The sequence below is a fragment of the Eimeria acervulina genome, genomic scaffold (assembly GCF_000499425.1).
Source record: "Eimeria acervulina Houghton genomic scaffold, Eah_scaff211, whole genome shotgun sequence".
Taxonomy (NCBI): Eukaryota; Apicomplexa; class Conoidasida; order Eucoccidiorida; family Eimeriidae; genus Eimeria; species Eimeria acervulina.
Genome location: NW_013550036.1, coordinates 84 through 17500, shown reverse-complemented (window position 1 = coordinate 17500; position 17417 = coordinate 84). Strand labels below are relative to the sequence as shown.

Sequence of the window (17417 nt, the reverse complement as noted above, 5' to 3'; positions counted from 1 at the left end):
GCTGCAGCTGTTCGCTGCAGCTTTCAACTGTTGAAATCTGCGAGCCTCGCTGCAGTCCGGTGTCGGCCTCAAGTGAGTCTGACTTTGCTGCTGCTGCTGCTGCTGCTCTTGCTGCTGCTGCTGCTGCCGCTGCTCTTGCTGCTGCTGCTGCTGCTGCTGCTGGCCGTTGGATGCGCAGGATCGATCTGGCGGGAGGTGGAGTGGGCAGAGGCTGCTGCCGAGCAGCGGAAGCAGCAACGCTACTACCAGCTTCGGAGGTGAAGTAGGAGCCTTTTGCTGCTGCTGCTGCTGCTGCTGCTTCTGCAGCAGCAGCAGCAGCAGACCGTGCTGCAGCAGCAGCACCACCCTTGTTTTCGCTGCTTCGCCGCACCCGCTCTAACTCGAATTCTCTAGGGCTGATGAGCAGCTTCAAATTGTTTAGAGTTTCGGTTGCTGCAGTTTGATCTTCATTTGCTGCTGCTGCTGTTGTTGCTGCTGGTGCTGCTGCTGCTGCAGTGTGAGCTGCCAGGGCTGCTGTTGCTGCTGCTGCTGCTCGAGCTGCTTCTAGAGCAGCCGCCTCAGCTGTGGTGGCGGCAGCCGCTGCAGCTTTTGCTGCAGCGGTGGCTTCCGCAGCAGCAGCTGTTTCTGCTGCTGCAGCGTCTGTTTCTGCTGCTGCGGCAGCTGGTTCTGCTTCTGCTTCTGCTTCTGCTGCTGCTGCAGAAGCATCGCTTCTAACCGACTGTTCTTCTTCTCTCAATTCTGAAGAAGGACTGCAGCAGTACGCCAGATCTGCTTCGCTGTCTGTTGGCGGCAGCTCTGCTGCAGCAGCTGCAGCAAAAGATATCTCTGCGGTGTCTCTAAAGGAGGCATAGTGCTCACCGGCTTGTGTTGCTGCTGCTGCTGCTGCTGTTGCTGCTTCGCTTTTGTTAAGTGCAGCTGCAGCCTGGAGGTCTGGCTCTGCTTCCTTTTTGATAGGCGAAAGGCCTGCACCTGCTGCTACTGCTGCTGCTGCTACTGCTGCTGCTGCTACTGCTGCTGCTGCTGTTGCTGCCACATGCCTTTCCTCTGTTTCGTTAGTAGCGGAGCTGCAGCTGCTGCTGCTGCTTTTGGAGTCTCCTTCAGCGTTACTGCTTGCGGGGGAGTTGCTGCTGCGAGACAGCAAAGCTGCTGCCTCAGTGCTTGCAGGTGCTGCTGCCTGCTGCTGCTGCTGCTGCTGCTGCTGCTGCTGCTGCTGCCATGCCGCCCCCACACCTCGAGGGGTCCCAAAGAAGGAGTTTTCTGAGGTCTGCGGAGACTCCCAGTGGACGTGAGGAGATGTGTTGCTGCTGCTGCTGCTGTTGCTGCTGCTGCTGCTGCTGTTGCTGCTGCTGAAGCTGCTGTCTGCTTGGTGTACTCTCGCTGCGCGCCACCCAGAGGTCTGCAGCAACAGCAGCTGCTGCAGCTTTGCTCTTTGGGTAAGCATATCGTATATTAGATCTGTCTCTGTCTCCTTTAAGTTGCTGCCTCCTTCCAAACCTGCTGCAGCAGAAGGGACCGTGTCCTGAAGCAGCAGCAGCTGTTGCTGCTGCTGCTGTTGCTGCTGTTGCTGTTGCTGCTGCTGCTGCTGCTGCTGCTGCTGCTGCTGCCGCTGGGGCTGTTGCTGCTGCAGGCCTTGGTGCAGCAGCCCCGTTGTCAGCGTCTTCATTGCCTCTAGAGTGAATCTGTCTCTTCCTATCTTTGTTTTGTTTTGCGTCTTCATTTGCCTTTCTGCTGCTTCTGCTGCTGCAGCAGAAGCAACGCGCTGCTCTCGTTGCTCTTCTCCTCGCTTCGCTGCCTCTTCCGGTGCTGTTGCTTCCTTTTGCTTCGCGGTCTCCCCTGCTGCAGCAGCAGCAGCAGCAGCAGCAGCAGCAGCAGCAGCAGATTCTTCACTGACTGTCTCCTCAGCACTACCACCCTCTTCTGAATGAGAGTATGCCACAAGGCTCCATTCGCTTTCTCCCGCTGCTGCTGCTGTTGCTGCTGTTGCTGCTGCTGTTGCTGCTGTTGCTGCTGCTTCTGCTGCAGGGCTTTCTGCTTCAAGTTGTAGGGCGTTGTCTGCTATAACTTCTGCCTCCGTTTCTTCAGGCCCTCCCTCTTCTTCCTCATTGCAGCTTCCTGCTGCTTCTTCTTCTGCTGCTTCTTCTGCTGCTTCTTCTGCTGCTGCTTCTTCTGCTGTTTCTTCTGCTGCTGCTTCCTCTGCTGCTGCTTCCTCTGCTGCTGCTTCTTCTGCTGCTTCTTCTTCTGCTGCTTCTTCTGCTACTTCTTCTGCTACTTCTTCTTCTTCTTCTTCTGCTGCTGCTTCTTCTCCCGCCTCTATTTCAGCTTCTTCTTCAGCTTCTTCGTCTGCTGCTTCTGCTGCTGCTTCTTCTGCTGCTTCTTCTGCTACTGCTGCTTCCCAGTCTGCTGCTACCGCTTCTTCTTCTTCCTGCTCTGCTGCTCTCTCTTTTTCTTCGTCTTCTTCATGCCCTTGTGCTTCTTGTTCATCTTCTTGCTCGTCTTCTGTTGCTGCTGCTGCTGCTGCTTCTGCTGCTGCGTCTTCATCTCCCCAGTTGAACAGGGCTGCTTCCTCTGCTGCTGCATCTGCCTCAAGTTGCTGCTGCTGCTGCTGCTGCTCTTCTGGATCATCAGCAATACGTTCTTCTCCGTCTTCTTCTTCTTCTTGTTCTTCGTCATATTCTGCTGTTGTTGCTTCTGTTGTTGCTGCTTCTGCTGCTGCTGCTGCTGCTTCTGCTTCTGCTGCTGCGGGCGTTCGTGTTGAGGGTCTGCGCCTTTGCTGCTGCTGCTGCTGCGGAGCAGTGTTTATCTGCTGCTGTCTCCTGTCTCCCTCTCCCTCTAGATGCATATGTTTGGGTTTGTTGTTCTTGCTGTTTGCTGCTGTTCTGCTGCTGCTGAAGACTTCCCTCTGAAAGTGCAGCAGGTCCTGCTGCAGCGTCTCACGCCAGCCCTCATCCAGCTGCTGCTGCAGCGAAGCAGCAGTAGCAGCTCGACGCTGCAGCAGCAGCTCTTCGTCTCCAGCAGCGCGTGCAGCAGCAGCTCTCCCCCGCCTCCCAGGAGACCCAAAAGAAATTGCAGAAGCCCCCAAAGCATAGCCACCCTCCTCTTCTTGCTGCTGCTGCTGCGCCTGCTGCAGCAGCTGCTGCAGGTCTTGCTCCTGCTGCTCATAATGGTGATGACGATTCGAACGGCGGTGGTGGCGCCGGCTGCTTTTGCTGCTGCTGCTGCTGCTGCTGCTGCTGTGCTTGGTTTTTAGCTTAGGGATATATGATGCTGCAGCTGCGTCTGCTGCAGCGTAGGCGGGTGGCAGCTGCATAGGGGGGATTTCTTGAAATGGATGCGGGTATCTAGCAGCAGCAGCTGCTGCTGCTGTTGTGTGTCTGCTGCTGTGCTCCTGTGTTGCAACAGCAGCAGCCTCCGGGTGTACGTCCACCCTGCCGAAACGGGGTGAAGCAACAGGACTGACGTGATCGTACTGGCCGATGAATACTTCTTCCTCTTCTGCTGCTGCTGCTGCTGCTGCTGCTGCAAGGTCTGCGTCGCCGCCCTCTGCTCCCCACGCTGCATGCAGCTGAGGGAGATGGGAGGGGCCCCGGCGCTTTGAATTGCGGCCCCCAGCAGCAAAGCCAGTAGCTTGCTCTGCAGTTTCTCCTCGAAGACTCCTTTGCTGCTGCTGCTGATGCTGCTGCTGCTGCTCCTCCTCCTCCTCCTCCCCGCTGTCTACTGATAGTGTCCGCTGCAGTCGCTCTAAGCACGTCCACTGAGGCTTAGGGGGAAGCCTGCTGCCGCCGTACTGCACGCGGCGATGCCACTTGTGCTGCTCTTCTACGAGACATGATTGCATATCCCAACCCTGCTGCTGCTGCTGCTGCAAGTATTCCTGCTCCTGCTGCAGCATGCGACTGCGGCGCTGCAACTGCAACTCCTGCTGCGCCAGCTGCTGCTTCCAATGGTCATGCAATGCCTGTCGAGACTGCGGCAAGTAGTATTCCTCAGCCTCACGATATTCACGCTGATCTTGTGGAAGCGAAGCTAGTTCTGCTTCTGCTGCTGCTGCTGCTGCTGCTCCACCACCGCCATCCGGGTTAAGGAGCGTCTTCCTTAAACCAGATAAGAACCCCGTCATAGAAACGTCATGCTGCTCCCCCACCACATCATCTCCCCCTCTATGTTTGCTGCGGCGGCTTCTACGGCCTTCTCCGCGTTTATGGGAGGAATGGGCGCCCCAGGAAAGATCCATTTCGTATTGTGTTTGTTGGGGTGTACGTACACCTCAGCTCGCTCCCCGTGCTCACCCACTGCCTGCCAGCTAAACTGCAGGCAGAAAATAACTATTAAATAGAATAACTACTGGATTGAAATGTCTACAAACATGAGAAGAAGGCGACGATAAGCGATTTATCCCGCTGCAGCGGAGGGCCTCCAGGCGGGCGTTGGTCTGCTGAAGCCCAAGGAAGGAGTTGTTTCAGCGAGATTGACAGGCTAAAATAGAAATTATATAAAAGAAATAATAACAGTAATGCATTTAATTCAAGACAAAGAGGACAGTGAGCCGTTTACCCTCCTGCTGATCGCGGGCAGGGCGCCGCGGCGGGAGAGTCTCATGTGTGTGCCGATAACTCGGAGCTTTTCAAGGAAGATCAAATAATATTAAACAATAAAAATCAAATAATATTGAATAGGATGAAAAATTCCTTCAAAATGCTGAAGAAAACAATGAAAGAGGGGCTGCGGCTACCGTAAACATGCGAATGAGAAACACAGCTCAGCAGGTTGCTGTGGTGTGCAGCCATTATTGAAATGCAACAGCGGCTTCCAAATGTTTATTTCATAATTTAATTTGAATAAAATAACCTATTAGCTCGTAAATTTAATGAAACTTGCCTTGGTATCTCAAGTTTCCGTTAATGTGAACGTTGGGTCGTGTACAGTAGGCGCCGCGCACCACTGGTGGCCGATTATAATTAATCTCCTTCAAGCCCCAGGCCTGTCTAATGCTTGCCCTTTAAAGGCTTTAATCTCTTAATACATTTTATTCTATGAATAATATTCACTAGAAAACCCAGAGAAACAGCCGCAACCTTCAGCGATGCTTGCGCCTTGAGAGACAACACTGAAAACTTTGCAACGGATGCCGTGTAGTCAGCAGCGTCTGCAGCTTCAATCCCCGAGGAAACTTCAGAATAAATTAAATAATAATTAAAATAATAATAAAATTAATTACATTTTCAAAATAAATAAGGCAAAAATATTATAAATCACCGCAGATCTTCTGAGGTGGGCAGGCCGGAACTCATCGGCTGGGTCCTCCCGCATTCGAGGGCGGCCGAGTTTCAGCCCAGCGTAGACCTGAAGGAGGAAATGGCTGCCTAATTTCAATCTATTTTTAAATTGTAAACAAAATTAAGGGTTTTTAAAGGTAATAAAACGAGTTTCCTTCGTTGTTCCACCTCAGGATGAACCGCGCACGCTCTGCCGACCACCGGTCGGTGGTTCCTGTGCAATGGTTTGAACGGCTGAAGAAAACAAAAATAAAAAACAAAACCATCTTTAAAGTATTTAAATATCCTATTTATTTGAATTTGTTCGTATGACATGAATGCAGAGCAAAAGCAATGCAAGAAATGCGCTGTCTGAGTGGAAGCTTTTCGTTCATGCTTACCGCAATAATGCATCCAAAGGGTTTCTGCTGTAGGAAGCAAATTATTAATGAAAAAATGCCGCAGGCAATAACTTATTTGAGATATAAGAAAAAATTAACAGATGATTTCAATGCCTTTGAAGATCCGCGTTGCCTTCTTCGTCATGTTGTATTCATCCATTCTGAAGAAATTAGTAATCTGAATTTGCAATGCACAAGAACGATGAATTCCCGGCAGCTTCAAATTATCATTTATCGAATATTTTATCTTACAAATTATTGGGGGAACGAGAAGAAAAGTATATCTTTTCGAATTCGACGCATTCTATCTCTTGTAGCTTTCTCTGTGTATATCCGAAAGAAATGGCTGCGATATAATAAAAGAGAACTCCACATATTCACAACAACATTGACATAAGGATGTTTTAGATGCCTGAAAACAATTTTTGACTCGTCTTTCTGGCTGCCTACTCATTCAGCAATAGAAAGAATATTTTTTTGTGTATACTGCGAACCTTGATGTAATTGTCGGCGGAATTAGCCAGTCTTTCAAATAAAATATGATGTAAACAAAAAAAGATAGAAAACAGAATATAATCATTGGACGGTTTATTCCTGTTGATTTCTGTTGGGTTGCCTTAAGAGCCATTACACTTTGAAGAGCGCGTAGATTAGAATTTTCTGAATTATGAAGTGAAAATAAAGTTAAAAATACATTTCTAATGCAGCAGTATGTTTATTACCATTCGTGAGATATTTGCTTTGTAGGAGGAACGCAGAGAAAGCAACGAACAGCAACATAGAGAAGTATATAACAAGACAAGACCAAATACAATTGGTCATTGAAACAAAAACAACAAATATATAATAGTTTTTTGCTCTTCAGACAATCTTCTGCAGCTGTTCCTCGCACCCAGCTGTTTCTTTGCATTGCTTTCGTTATGCATATATAAATTCCTTCTGGCCAGTCTTGGGTGCAGCAGCTCCAAATATAACTCCGTTATAGCCAAAGAATGCATTCAAAAGAATTAAATATACAGATGTATTGGTATTTTTCGCTAGATGGTATTTCAGAAATGACCAACCGACTTTCGTGCGTGGCTGCCCCTCGAAACGGAAACAGCAAACGGCACGAAAGTTTGTTCTTCAATGCTGTGATAATATTCTGATGTACTGTCATAAACTTACATTATATTTCATATAATATATATATATATACATATATATATATTATATCATAATATTCTGCCGGCAATCCTGATAGCTTCTTCCGGCTGGAGGCATCACGCTGCACTGCATTGTGAGGGTTATTTCCGGCCACAGCCAAAATTCACTCAGAAATATTGTGCAAAAAGCTTGAAAAAGAACAAGAGTAAAATTGCTTTACTTCCCGCTTGTGCGCAAGCTGAAGAGGGGCAGCGAGATGCAGCGAATAACGAAGAAATCATTCGAGCTCAACAAAAATAAAATATATTTTTGATATTATCAATGTGCCTCACCTATTCTCCGGCCGCCTCGCACCTCCTGCAAGCTTTAGACTTCACATTTCTGATGATAAGAGATCGGCGCCTACGCTTAGCTTAGCATCGTGTACCATTATGAAGATGTACGTGCATCTCTACTGGAGTTCAGCTTCGCTACTCCCGTTAAACTACGTGCTTAACAACTGTCTACAGTGTTTCTGCGTGCAGAAGAGGGGGATTAGTTGTGTTTGCACTTGGGGGGGCCTTGCAACATTAGTTGCATTGAGGGTGGTGCTCATGACTGGCCACCTCCTCTCTACATCAGCTTCATGCCAGTGGAAGCTGTACTCAGAACGCCTGGGGGAATAGGGGAAGTCTGCCAATTTTTGTTTTTATGGATAAGTTGCAACTTACGGCTGCCTTTGAGCACGACCGCCCGCTCTCCTTACACCTAAGAGAGGGTATTAAGGTGAGGAGGAGGCAATTTTTCTCTGCGTATTCACGCTGTCCTTTCCCAGTCTCTTCACTCTGAATGCATATCTAAATATACATATGAATATGCACGAATGCATCTACTTCTTAGAGAGGCTTCATCTGTGTTTCCACTGCTGCATAATCTGAGGCGCGATCCCGTGTAGGCGCGCGCAGTGCAGGGGAATAATATGTGGCGGTGTTAGCTGCGAAACCCCAAAAAAATCTTTCAAAAACTTTCAAATACATCAATATTAAAAATTCCTTTTAATTTTACTTTGTAACTAGCCATGGGAATTTCTCTTTCACCCGTCGAGTGCAGTGATCAAACCGGGAACGCCGGGGATGCCGGCGAGGGCTCCTGTTCAGGTTTCAGGAGTATGGTTGTATCTAACGCCTTAGTGCACCAAATTTCCCCTGAATATTGAATAAAGTTGATTGGGTTTTAATAAAATAAAACAGAATAAAAAGAATCTCATTCATGAGAAGGTTTCTGCTTGAACGAGGCTTAAAGACTGCTGGAAGCGTCTTCGCTAGTCGGCCGTGATCTGCTGAGCGTGTGCAAAGGGCATCGTCGTTTGAACGCTGTCCGTTCTCCGGTATATTTATTTCTCTTTTGAATTTCACCATCTTTCTTTTTAGAAAAAAGAATCCTAAAAACCATTTTTGACTCTGTCTGCTTTCCTTCGCGTGTCGCTGGCTGCCCATTGGTGCTCAGGACTCGGGCGAAGCCCCCAAAGCATCGAACGTGGCGGCTCCCTGTCTTGCATATTTCTTTTCTTTGTTTTTAATTTTGAATAAAGATGTTTTTCACATACGTCGTGAGGCCGGGAGAGGCACCTGAGGGCCGGGGCCCTCAGTTTGAGCCTTTCTGGAGTTTCGTCGCGAACTACAGCCTTCGCCTGGGGCTATTCACATTGCTTGGGGCATACATTTGCCTCCTGATGACCGTCTCTGCAGGGATGAACGACCCCTTGGCTCTTTTAAATGTTCTTCGGGCTGCCCCTGAGTCTGCTGGTGAGTTCTCTTCCACAGTAGCGATGCCTTTGTCTTCTGGAGCTCCTTCTACCCTATCCAGGATCTCTTTCCTGTTCAAGACGCCCTCCTTGCTGTTTCTTTTCCTCCGCCGACTTGAGAATAGACTCCAGAAATAAAGATATTTGAAGTGTACAATGCGCCGTGTTGCAGGCAAATGCCCCCTATGGGCTGCTCAGGTTGGCTGTGGGCTCTTCATTTTGGGTTATTTGATCGTCTTGGCCTTCCAATCTCTCACCGATGACGACAGCAGGTCCGCTCTTCTTCATTTCGTCTCAAGAGAAAACAACAAATGCATTTGCCTCTGACACCGAGATGCTGCTGTGCTGCAGTATAGACTCCTCGCCGCCAGTGTAAATATATATATATATATATATATATATATATAAAGATAAAGTAGGACGGCTTCTTGTGTATGTACGTGGTTTGCAGCATCAAGCAGTCTCGAGGGTACAGGAGCGGCAGCAAGTTCCTTCAGCAGGCTTCTTCTTTCGGCGTAGTGTCTGCAACATTGAGTTTGTTGGTGGTGTACTCGGCAAATTATTACTTCGATGATCTCTGGCTAAACAAGAATTTAGGGGGAGGCTCTTCTTGGCTGATCTTCTTCAGTGCGCGTCTCTGTGACGCTATTGCCATGTTCCTCTTTGCAGGGTAAGAAGAAGAATTTCTTGTTATTTTATTTTAAGTCTGCTTCTTGTTCAGCTGCCCTTCTGCTCTCCACCGCGCTGTGGTGTACGTACAAAGCTCCCACAGTCTTTATTATTTAAGTATTTATTTGTTTTTTCCCTGTTGTTTCTGCTGCAGAGCTTTCTTCTTCCTTGAAACCTATCACTCAGAAGGTGCTGGAGAGGCCTGGGGATGGCTTGGGGCTATTTGCTTTAAATTGACAGCACTTACAGGTGAGAGCATCACATAATCTTATCCTTATTTTCTTGCTTTTCTTTCATTTTCTCTTACTTCTTCTTTTTCTTATTCGTATTCATATATTCTTTCTTCTTCTTGTTCTTTTTCTCTTGTCTCCTTGTGTTTGCATGCGAGTACACTCTACGCCTTTCTGAAAGGTATTGTGCTTGAATTAATGCATTTGTTTTTGTTTGTTTTATTTGTTTGTTTTGTTTGTTTGCTGCAGAAGTCGTGGCGTTGGCTACTTGGGGGCATTCCTCCTTCCCTGTTTGGGATGCAATGTACACCGTGATGTTAGGGGTGTCTTTAGGAGTAATGTTTCTATGGTCTTTGTTCTTTGAGCCTGTTAGTCATCGCTTTGATGTACGTCTTACGCAATCAGCAATGCGCAATGAATATTATAAATCTAGAAATGCAATGGCTTACTATGGGCCTGCTGTAGTTAATGCTGATGGAGAGATAGACATCGCTGCTGCAGCACAGCAAGCACAGGCCTGTCTTAATTGCTGCGCCTAAAGCATTTCTTTATTATACAAAAACAAATAACTGCTGCCGTTCATGCTGCGGCTCTCGCTGCTGTGGCTGCGGCTGCTGCTAACGCGGCTGCTGCCGCTGCTGCTGCGATAGCTGCTGCAATAGCTGCTCCGGCTCCTGTTGCGGTGGCGTCTGCTGCTGCTGCGGTTGCTGCTGCTGCTGCTCTGCGCCTGCACAGCCACACGGCGTAGCAGCTGCAGCGAGTAGCCGCTCTGCTGCATTTCATCGGGGCGGCAGCAGCAGCGGGCCCCTGCGACCCTTCTTTTTAGGCTTTAGTTTATTTGCTTAAGTCTTCTTGTCTCTATTCTTTTATTTTGCCGCTTAAACCCCAAGCAAATCTCCACAGTATACTACATTTGCTGTGCATGCAAACGCAAGCCACCAAGTCAATGATGCGAGGCGCGTCCCTCTCCAGCCAACATCCTCAGGCAGCAAAAAGAGCTGCTGCTGCTGCTGCTGCTGCTGCTGCTGCAAAGAGATTTGTTGCTACGGGTCTCAGCTCAGCGAAGGGGTTGGAGAATGTTGGGGTGTACGTGGAGTTCACGCCAGCCAATAGGGCATTTTCTTGTTTAGGTAAACATCAAAAGCAGACGGTTAATAATACCTGCAATGAAGTTAGCTTCTTTTCTGAGGTCTCTGCTGCTGCAGCGCCGGGTTAAATATTGTTGTACAGTAGAAGAAGAGCACGTGATAAATTAAATAATAAAAATAGGAGAGACGAAGACCATCTTAAGCAAGGAATATATTATTTGTTCTTCCCTCTCCTTGACTTAGTTCAATCAACAAATCCTGTGCAGCAGCTGAAGACGTGAGGTGGCAGGCAGCCAGAGCTTCGCTGAGTCTATAACGAATATCTTTCATAAGGGCGGCGCTGCTGAAGGAGTGTTCTACCCCGAAGCTGCTTAGCCTCTGCAGCTGCTGCTGCTGTTGCTGCTGCTGCTGCTGCTGCTGTCGCCTTAGCTCGGAATAGATGTGAGAGGAAGCAGTTGGCCGCCACAGACGCAAGGGGTCTTTCTCTATCACTGGCTTCAGTCGTGCTGCAGCTTCCATCAGCCGCTGCTGCAGCAGATCCTCCTGCTGCTGCCGTTCCTGTCTTTCTTGCTGCTGCCGCAGCAGCCGCAGCTTGTGCTGCTCCTGCCGCCGAACCACACGGGCCTCTCGCAGCAATTTGATGTGCAGGGGTTCTGCTGCTGCTTCTTTTGCTGCTGCTAATTGTTGCTGCTGCCGCTGCGCCTCGAGCTCTTTTCGTTTCCTAAATTCATGGATGTCTTTTTTGTCTTTTTCTCTTCTTTCTTTTTCCTTCAACGTCATTTTGAGCTGTCTAGACACCTGGGCCTCTCGCGCTGCTTCTTCAGCCGCCTGTTGCAGCTGCATTTCTTCTTCCTTTCTCCGCCTCTGCCGCTGCAGCTGCTGCTGCAGCCGCATGCGCTTATCAGTCAGAGTTTGCTTCCTGCGGTAGTTGGCTGCTGCTTCCCTGCAGCGCAGCGCAGCAGCATTTAGCTGCTGCAGCACACGAGCCAGCTGCTGCTGCCTCGCCCCTGTCCAGAGACGAATGCAAGTGAAGTGCCGCTGGCTGCTGAGGTTTAGCTGCTGCTGCGCCCGCAGCAAACACCGCAGCACCTTCTCTTCAGCAAAGGGAAACGCTCGCTGCAGTCGGCTGTACAGACACTCAAACTGCATGCAACTCAAGTCAGAGGAGCACAGCCAGCGCACCGTCACAAGAACACCCAATACTTCCTCCCGAGAATAATCTAACTCCACACAGTTTCCTTGCTCCTGCTGTTCCTGCTGCTGTTCTTGCTGCTGGTCCTGCTGCTGTTCCTGCTGTTCCTGTGGCTGTTCCTCCTGCTGCTCCTGCTGCTGTTCCTGCTGTTGCTGCTGTTCCTGCTGTTGCTGCTGTTGCTGCTGTTCCTGCTGCTGCTGCTGCTGCTGTTGCTGTTCCTGCTGATGCGGATCCTCTTGCTGGTGCTGCCGTTCCTGCAGCTGCTCAGGCATCTGTTCCTGCTGCTGTTTCTGCTGCTGTTTCTGCTGCTGTTTCTGCTGCTCTTGCTTTTGCTGCTGTTGCTCCCTTGGCAGCGACAGCCCGCTGCTGCTAACAGACGATGAGGTGTATGGACACCCCCCTTCCTCCGTCTTCGAGTTTAAAGCGAGAGGGCAGGGGACGGGACTTTCATATTTAAGTTGCTCTGTTGTCTGCTGAGCTGTCTCTGACTCTTTCTCCTCTTCTTCTTCCTTCTTCATCTTCGCTGCAACGCCTTGCGGCTGAGTGCGCATGCGGCTAGCATCAGTACTGTCCTCTGCAGGTTGGCTGTTGCTCCTGCTGTTGCTGCTGCTGCTGCTGCTGCTGCTATTGCTACTGCTGCTGCTGCTGCTACTGTTTGTGTTTGTTGGTTTTCTGTGGCGGTTGCTGCAGACAACTGCTGCTGCTGCTTTGTACAGGTTGCGTCTGTGCTGCAGCAACTGCTGCTGCCAGCCCTTGAGGGATTTCGTTCCCTCTTCTTCTAACTGCAGCAGCGTTTGACTGTATGCCTCCAGCAGCTTGGGCCATTGCTGCAGCAGCGACTGTTGCTGTTGCTGCTGCTGCTGCTGCTGCTGCTGCTGCTGTTGCTGCTTCTCCGGGGTTGTGCATGCGTTGCTGCGGAGGACCACCGCCAGTTCTTCTGCTGCTGCTGCTGCTGCACGCACCTGTGGGGCCCTTCCTCCGAGCACCTCATCTTCTGCGTCTGTTAGACTGTGGGAATCTCCGGCGAGCTGCTGCTGCTGCTGCTGCTGCTGTTGCTTGCGGAGCAGCAGCGGCCCATTCAGCTGAGGCAGCAGATTGGTATCTTTCAAGGCGGAAAGCGCAGCTGCTGTCTCTGCTGCTGCTGCCTCGCCGCGTTGCTCTAATGCTGCTGCCTCCTGCTTTAGAGCTGCTGCTGCTGATTGAAACAAACAGCTTGCCATGAGGAAGGGCTGCTGCTGCTGTTGCTGCTGATGCTGCTGGGGTCTTTCAGTGCTGCAGCAGCTTTCTGCTTCGGGGTGCTGCTCCTCTTCTGAACAGGTGACGGAAGCAGCCCCCCCCTTTGCTGAGTGCTGCAGCAGCTGCAGCAGCTGAGATGTGCTACGCAGCAAACCGGCAAAACGTCCAAATGGCTGAGCAGCAGCAAAACACGGAGGGGGGGTGGGGCTACTGCTTTTTGAATGAAGTGAAACGCCGGTTGCTGCTGCTGCTTCTGCTGGGGCTTTTGCTGCTGCTGCGTCTGTTGCTGCTGCTTCTGAATGTGCTGCCTCCTCTTGTTTTGTTGCTTCTTCTAGCGTTTCTGTTGCAGCACCATTCGATGCTACGTCTATGTTGGCTGCTGCTTGTGCTGCTGTATCATCCGTTCCTGCATCTGCTGCGGCTCCTGCTGCTGTCTTTTCCCCATCATCGGCTGCTGCCTCTGCTGGGGCTTCTGCTGCTGGTGCTGCAGAAGTGCAACAGAGGGGGTTTAGGAGTTTGTGATATGAGAGAAGCTCGAAGATAGAGAAGTTCAGGTTCTGCTCTTGCTGTCTAAGCTGCGCATAGGTTTCGCCCCACTGCCACCGCTGCATGACGCTTTGCTGCTGTTGTTGCTGCTGCTGTGTTCGCTGCAGCAGAGAGCCTCCCACCGCAGCTGCAATTCGATGTTTCTGACGCTGCCTCTCCAGCAATGCCTGCATTTTCTTGCGATGTATGGAGAGAAAAATCTGTCTTGTTCATAATTCACGCCATCACAAATGCCGATAAAGAAACTTTTAATTTTACCAGCATTTAGCAGCAAAAAGAAATGCAATAAGGGGAGGCGGGTCGCCCCATAGCGGCAGTTTCTCAGAGCGTAGAAAGCAGTCGATCATTGCTTAGGCCGATGCCCTTTGGCCCGTTTTGCATGCTATTGGTTTTTCTGTACAAGTTTCTGCAGCTGTGGTGACGTACAACAACTTGCATACTTCAAAAGACTGGAAATGGCTGGAAGCTGAAGTATCTTCGTCGAACGAATATGGGGAGCATTCCCTTATATAAGCGGAAGTAAGCATATTATAGTCGTGTCTCTACTAAAATATACTCGAAATAAAGGCAGATTCTAACAGTATTCAGCAGATCGCGTTATCTTGCTCAGCTGTACAACCACTGCAGTGTGTGCATTCAAGCCTTGGATTTCGGACTTTTCGTGAATAGAAAACGGACTAAAATGCTTATATTTTGTTCTTCCGAGTTTATTTACGCGAAATGTTGCAGCTTTTATTTATTCATTTTCGCTGTTTCAAAACACGCCGTAGCAGTATTTCGCGGAGGCATCCTCTTGATATGTGATGCCGCTGTGGATGAAATAAAAAGACTTTTAGAGGAGCTTTTTGAGTTTAATAATTTAAATTAATTATGAATAATAATCAGCAGATAGGCATGCTTGATAGAACTTTATTTGTCTGTCTACTGCAGTTTTCTGAAACGCATGCAGATCGATTTCGGTGCGGGGCCCTCGAGCTGCCGAGACAGCGCGATCCAGCTAAGGAAGGTTCTAACTAAAAGAAGAGAGGTATTTCATTGATTTTATTGTTTTTATTCATCTCCCGTGCATGCCTGCGGTGTATCTTCTGTTTCTTCTTCTTCATTTTATGCTATTTCCCAGCCACATATGACGGTGTGCAGTCGTTTGTCTATGAATTTCAGGGGTGAATTCCCTGGCCTTTTTCATTGAATTTATTGCCTTTTGAACTGAAGTGTATATACAGCGCAGCCTTGATATGAGGGAATAGCCTCTTATTGCAATAATAACTCTTTTTATTAGAGCAGAAGAAAGATCATATTAAAACGATTTCACGCACGGCTGTCGACGGCGAGGCGTTTGAACGAAATCTGTTTCAGCGCACAACTTTGCTGGATGTTTAGCGGTGTATGTACACCCCATTACAGCTGCTATTGCTGCAACAATGGAGGAAACCGAAGGCCCTTCTGAGTTCTATGATACCGACACAGGTTTGTTTTCTTTTGAATAAAATGAAGAGAGAGAATAGGCGAGTGTGAGGCGCATGTCAGTGCAGTAATAACTCCTAAACCCTAAACAAACACCTGACAGTAAGAGGGTCTTTCATATTATATTTATATTATTTATTTTATCTTTGCATGCAGTGCGCAAGTTCTCCCTCAGCGAAGAGGCGCTGGCGGAGAAGGCAAAAGTGTTGGAGACGAATAAAGAAGAAATGACGGAGCAGCAAAAAGGTACGGTGGATAAGAGTGTGTTATTTAGCTCTTCTTATTCAATTAGATAAGATATATTATTGTTTGCTTAGCTTTTCTTTTTCTTATATAAGATATATTATTGTGCGTAGTAGGATGCATTTTAATATTTCAATCAATTACCTCTTATTATTATTATTATTATTATTATATATTTAATGTAAATAAATATCAATTTATCGGTATTTTAGTAAATGTTAGTAAACAGCCATTTATAATTTAATTATAAACGCAAACAACCTACAATTTGTTATTTCATACTACAAGTATATATCAACAACAATATATATATATATATTATATTAATTGTTTGCTTTTAAAGACATTATCTTTTTCTTTTTATTCAGTTAAACTCCTAGAGAACGCCGTGCGGCACTGGGATTTGTTTTACAAGGTGGGTTTTGAGTTTGCTTCGAGTTGTGCATACACCTGAAATCATCTTGCTATCTTCTCTCACTTATTTTATGCATTTTTCTTTGTTTTTTCTGTCTCTTTACTCCAGCGCAACACCGACCACTTCTTTAAAGACAGAGCCTGGCTAGCCAAGGAGATCCCTGAGATCGCTGCACTCTGCAGCAGCAAAACGCATGCAAATGGGAGCAGCAGCAACTCTCCTGCTGCTGCTGCCGCTGCTGCTCCTCTTCTCGTTGACGTCGGCTGCGGTGTTGGCAATGCCCTCATCCCGATTCTACTAGGTAAGCAGAAGCCTCTGCATATATTCATGCATGCATGCATGCATGCATGCATGCATGGCTGTCTGTACACCTGCCACCTGCCGTGTGCTGCTTGTTCATACTTCATATTATTTCCTGCATTTAATTAAATTGTTTTTTCTCTTTTGTCGTTTGCTGCTGCTGCGCACTCTCAGCGAACCCCCAACTGCATGCGTCGGCCTTTGACTGTTCGCCTCGAGCAATAGCCATCCTGAAGGTAATAGCAGTTTGCTGCTGAGGTGTGCATACACCCCGTGCATGCATGCGCGTCTCTTAGTGCATCCGCTGTGGGTCTTGCTTTCGGATGCTTCAGGAACGATGGGCTGCTGCTGTTGCGGAACAGCAGCAGCAACAGCAGCAGCAACAGCAGCAGCAGCAGCAGCAGCAAGCAGAAGAAGAACTAGATGCAGTGGCATCTCAACGGCTTCCTCAAGCTGCATGCAGCTCCCAAGCTATTTCTCCTTCTAGCAGTGCTACTGCTGCATCTGCTGCTGCAGAGGATTCTAATTCACCGAAGGGGGCTGAAGCGTGTGCTGCTGCTGCAGACGCAACCGGGGGTGCTGCAGCAGCAGCAGCAGCAGCAGCAGCAGCTGCTGCTGCTGCTGCTGCCTGTGATGCAGCAACAGACGACGCTGCAGGTGATAATTCTTCTACATCGATTGTAACGGGAGGGCCGTCTGCTGCATCTGCTGCATGTGCTGCTCCTGCTGCTGCATCTGCTACACCAGCAGCAGCAGCAGCTGCTGCTGCAGTGGCTCGGGGGGAGGCACAGATATACCACTACAGCTGCGGGCAGCTGCGTACAGTAGCAGCATTTGATATAACTGCTGCTGCTGTCCCTGAAGCAATAGCAGCAAGAGGCTCAGCCGACTTTGTTTTGTTAATATTCGTCTTAAGCGCTGTACACCCCAAACATCAGGCAGCTGTTGCGCAGCGTTGTGCTGAGGTATGCAAGCAAGCATAATATATATATATATATATGTATATATACATATATATATTATATGTAATATAGTCAGTGTTTCTATTGTATTATCTATTATATTTATTATGCATATAATATGTGTATAGTATGTATTGCTGTATATATATATATATGTTGTCTTTGTTATTAAGTATATGAATGCATATACATATATATGTATATTTTAAATAATCTGCGTAGTTATATAATATATGTATGCATAGATATAGATGTAGATATACATAGAGTTATAAACATTGTTTATACATATGGCTTGTAGGAGAATATGCTTCTACATATGCATATATATATATATATTTATATGTTAAAGTATATCTTGATATAGATATATAGATCAGCAGCAGCAGCAGCAGCAGCAGCAGGATAAGCAGCAGCAGGCACAGCAGCAGTATCAGCAGCATCTGGAGCAGCAGGAGCATCGGGTATTTGTCTGTGTGTATTCTTTCTT

The 17417-nt window shown here is 48.2% G+C and overlaps 4 protein-coding genes across 4 annotated transcripts in view; 2 read left to right on the top strand and 2 right to left on the bottom strand.

Moving 5' to 3' along the window:
* Positions 1-4231, bottom strand: part of EAH_00025760 (hypothetical protein, conserved) — a gene marked incomplete at both ends in the record, with an annotated part of 7838 nt that extends 3607 nt beyond the window's left edge. Inside the window, one exon of the mRNA XM_013396595.1 lies at positions 1-4231. This exon is cut by the window's left edge and continues 274 nt beyond it. Coding sequence (XP_013252049.1) covers positions 1-4231 — 4231 coding nt within the window.
* Positions 4232-8369: 4138 nt separating this feature from the next.
* On the top strand, positions 8370-10020 carry EAH_00025750 (hypothetical protein, conserved; the record flags this gene model as incomplete). Its single annotated transcript, XM_013396594.1, has 5 exons — positions 8370-8583; positions 8755-8854; positions 9034-9252; positions 9406-9500; positions 9731-10020. 5 exons carry the CDS (start codon positions 8370-8372, stop codon positions 10018-10020), a joined length of 918 nt encoding a protein of 305 aa, XP_013252048.1.
* A 747-nt stretch (positions 10021-10767) lies between these two features.
* On the bottom strand, positions 10768-13716 carry EAH_00025740 (hypothetical protein, conserved; the record flags this gene model as incomplete). The annotated part of the gene is made up of 1 exon (XM_013396593.1): positions 10768-13716. One exon carries the CDS (start codon positions 13714-13716, stop codon positions 10768-10770), a length of 2949 nt encoding a protein of 982 aa, XP_013252047.1.
* Positions 13717-14964: 1248 nt separating this feature from the next.
* On the top strand, positions 14965-16948 carry EAH_00025730 (hypothetical protein, conserved; the record flags this gene model as incomplete). The annotated part of the gene is made up of 6 exons (XM_013396592.1): positions 14965-15010; positions 15164-15253; positions 15619-15665; positions 15774-15966; positions 16140-16201; positions 16298-16948. 6 exons carry the CDS (start codon positions 14965-14967, stop codon positions 16946-16948), a joined length of 1089 nt encoding a protein of 362 aa, XP_013252046.1.
* Positions 16949-17417: the final 469 nt, after the last annotated feature.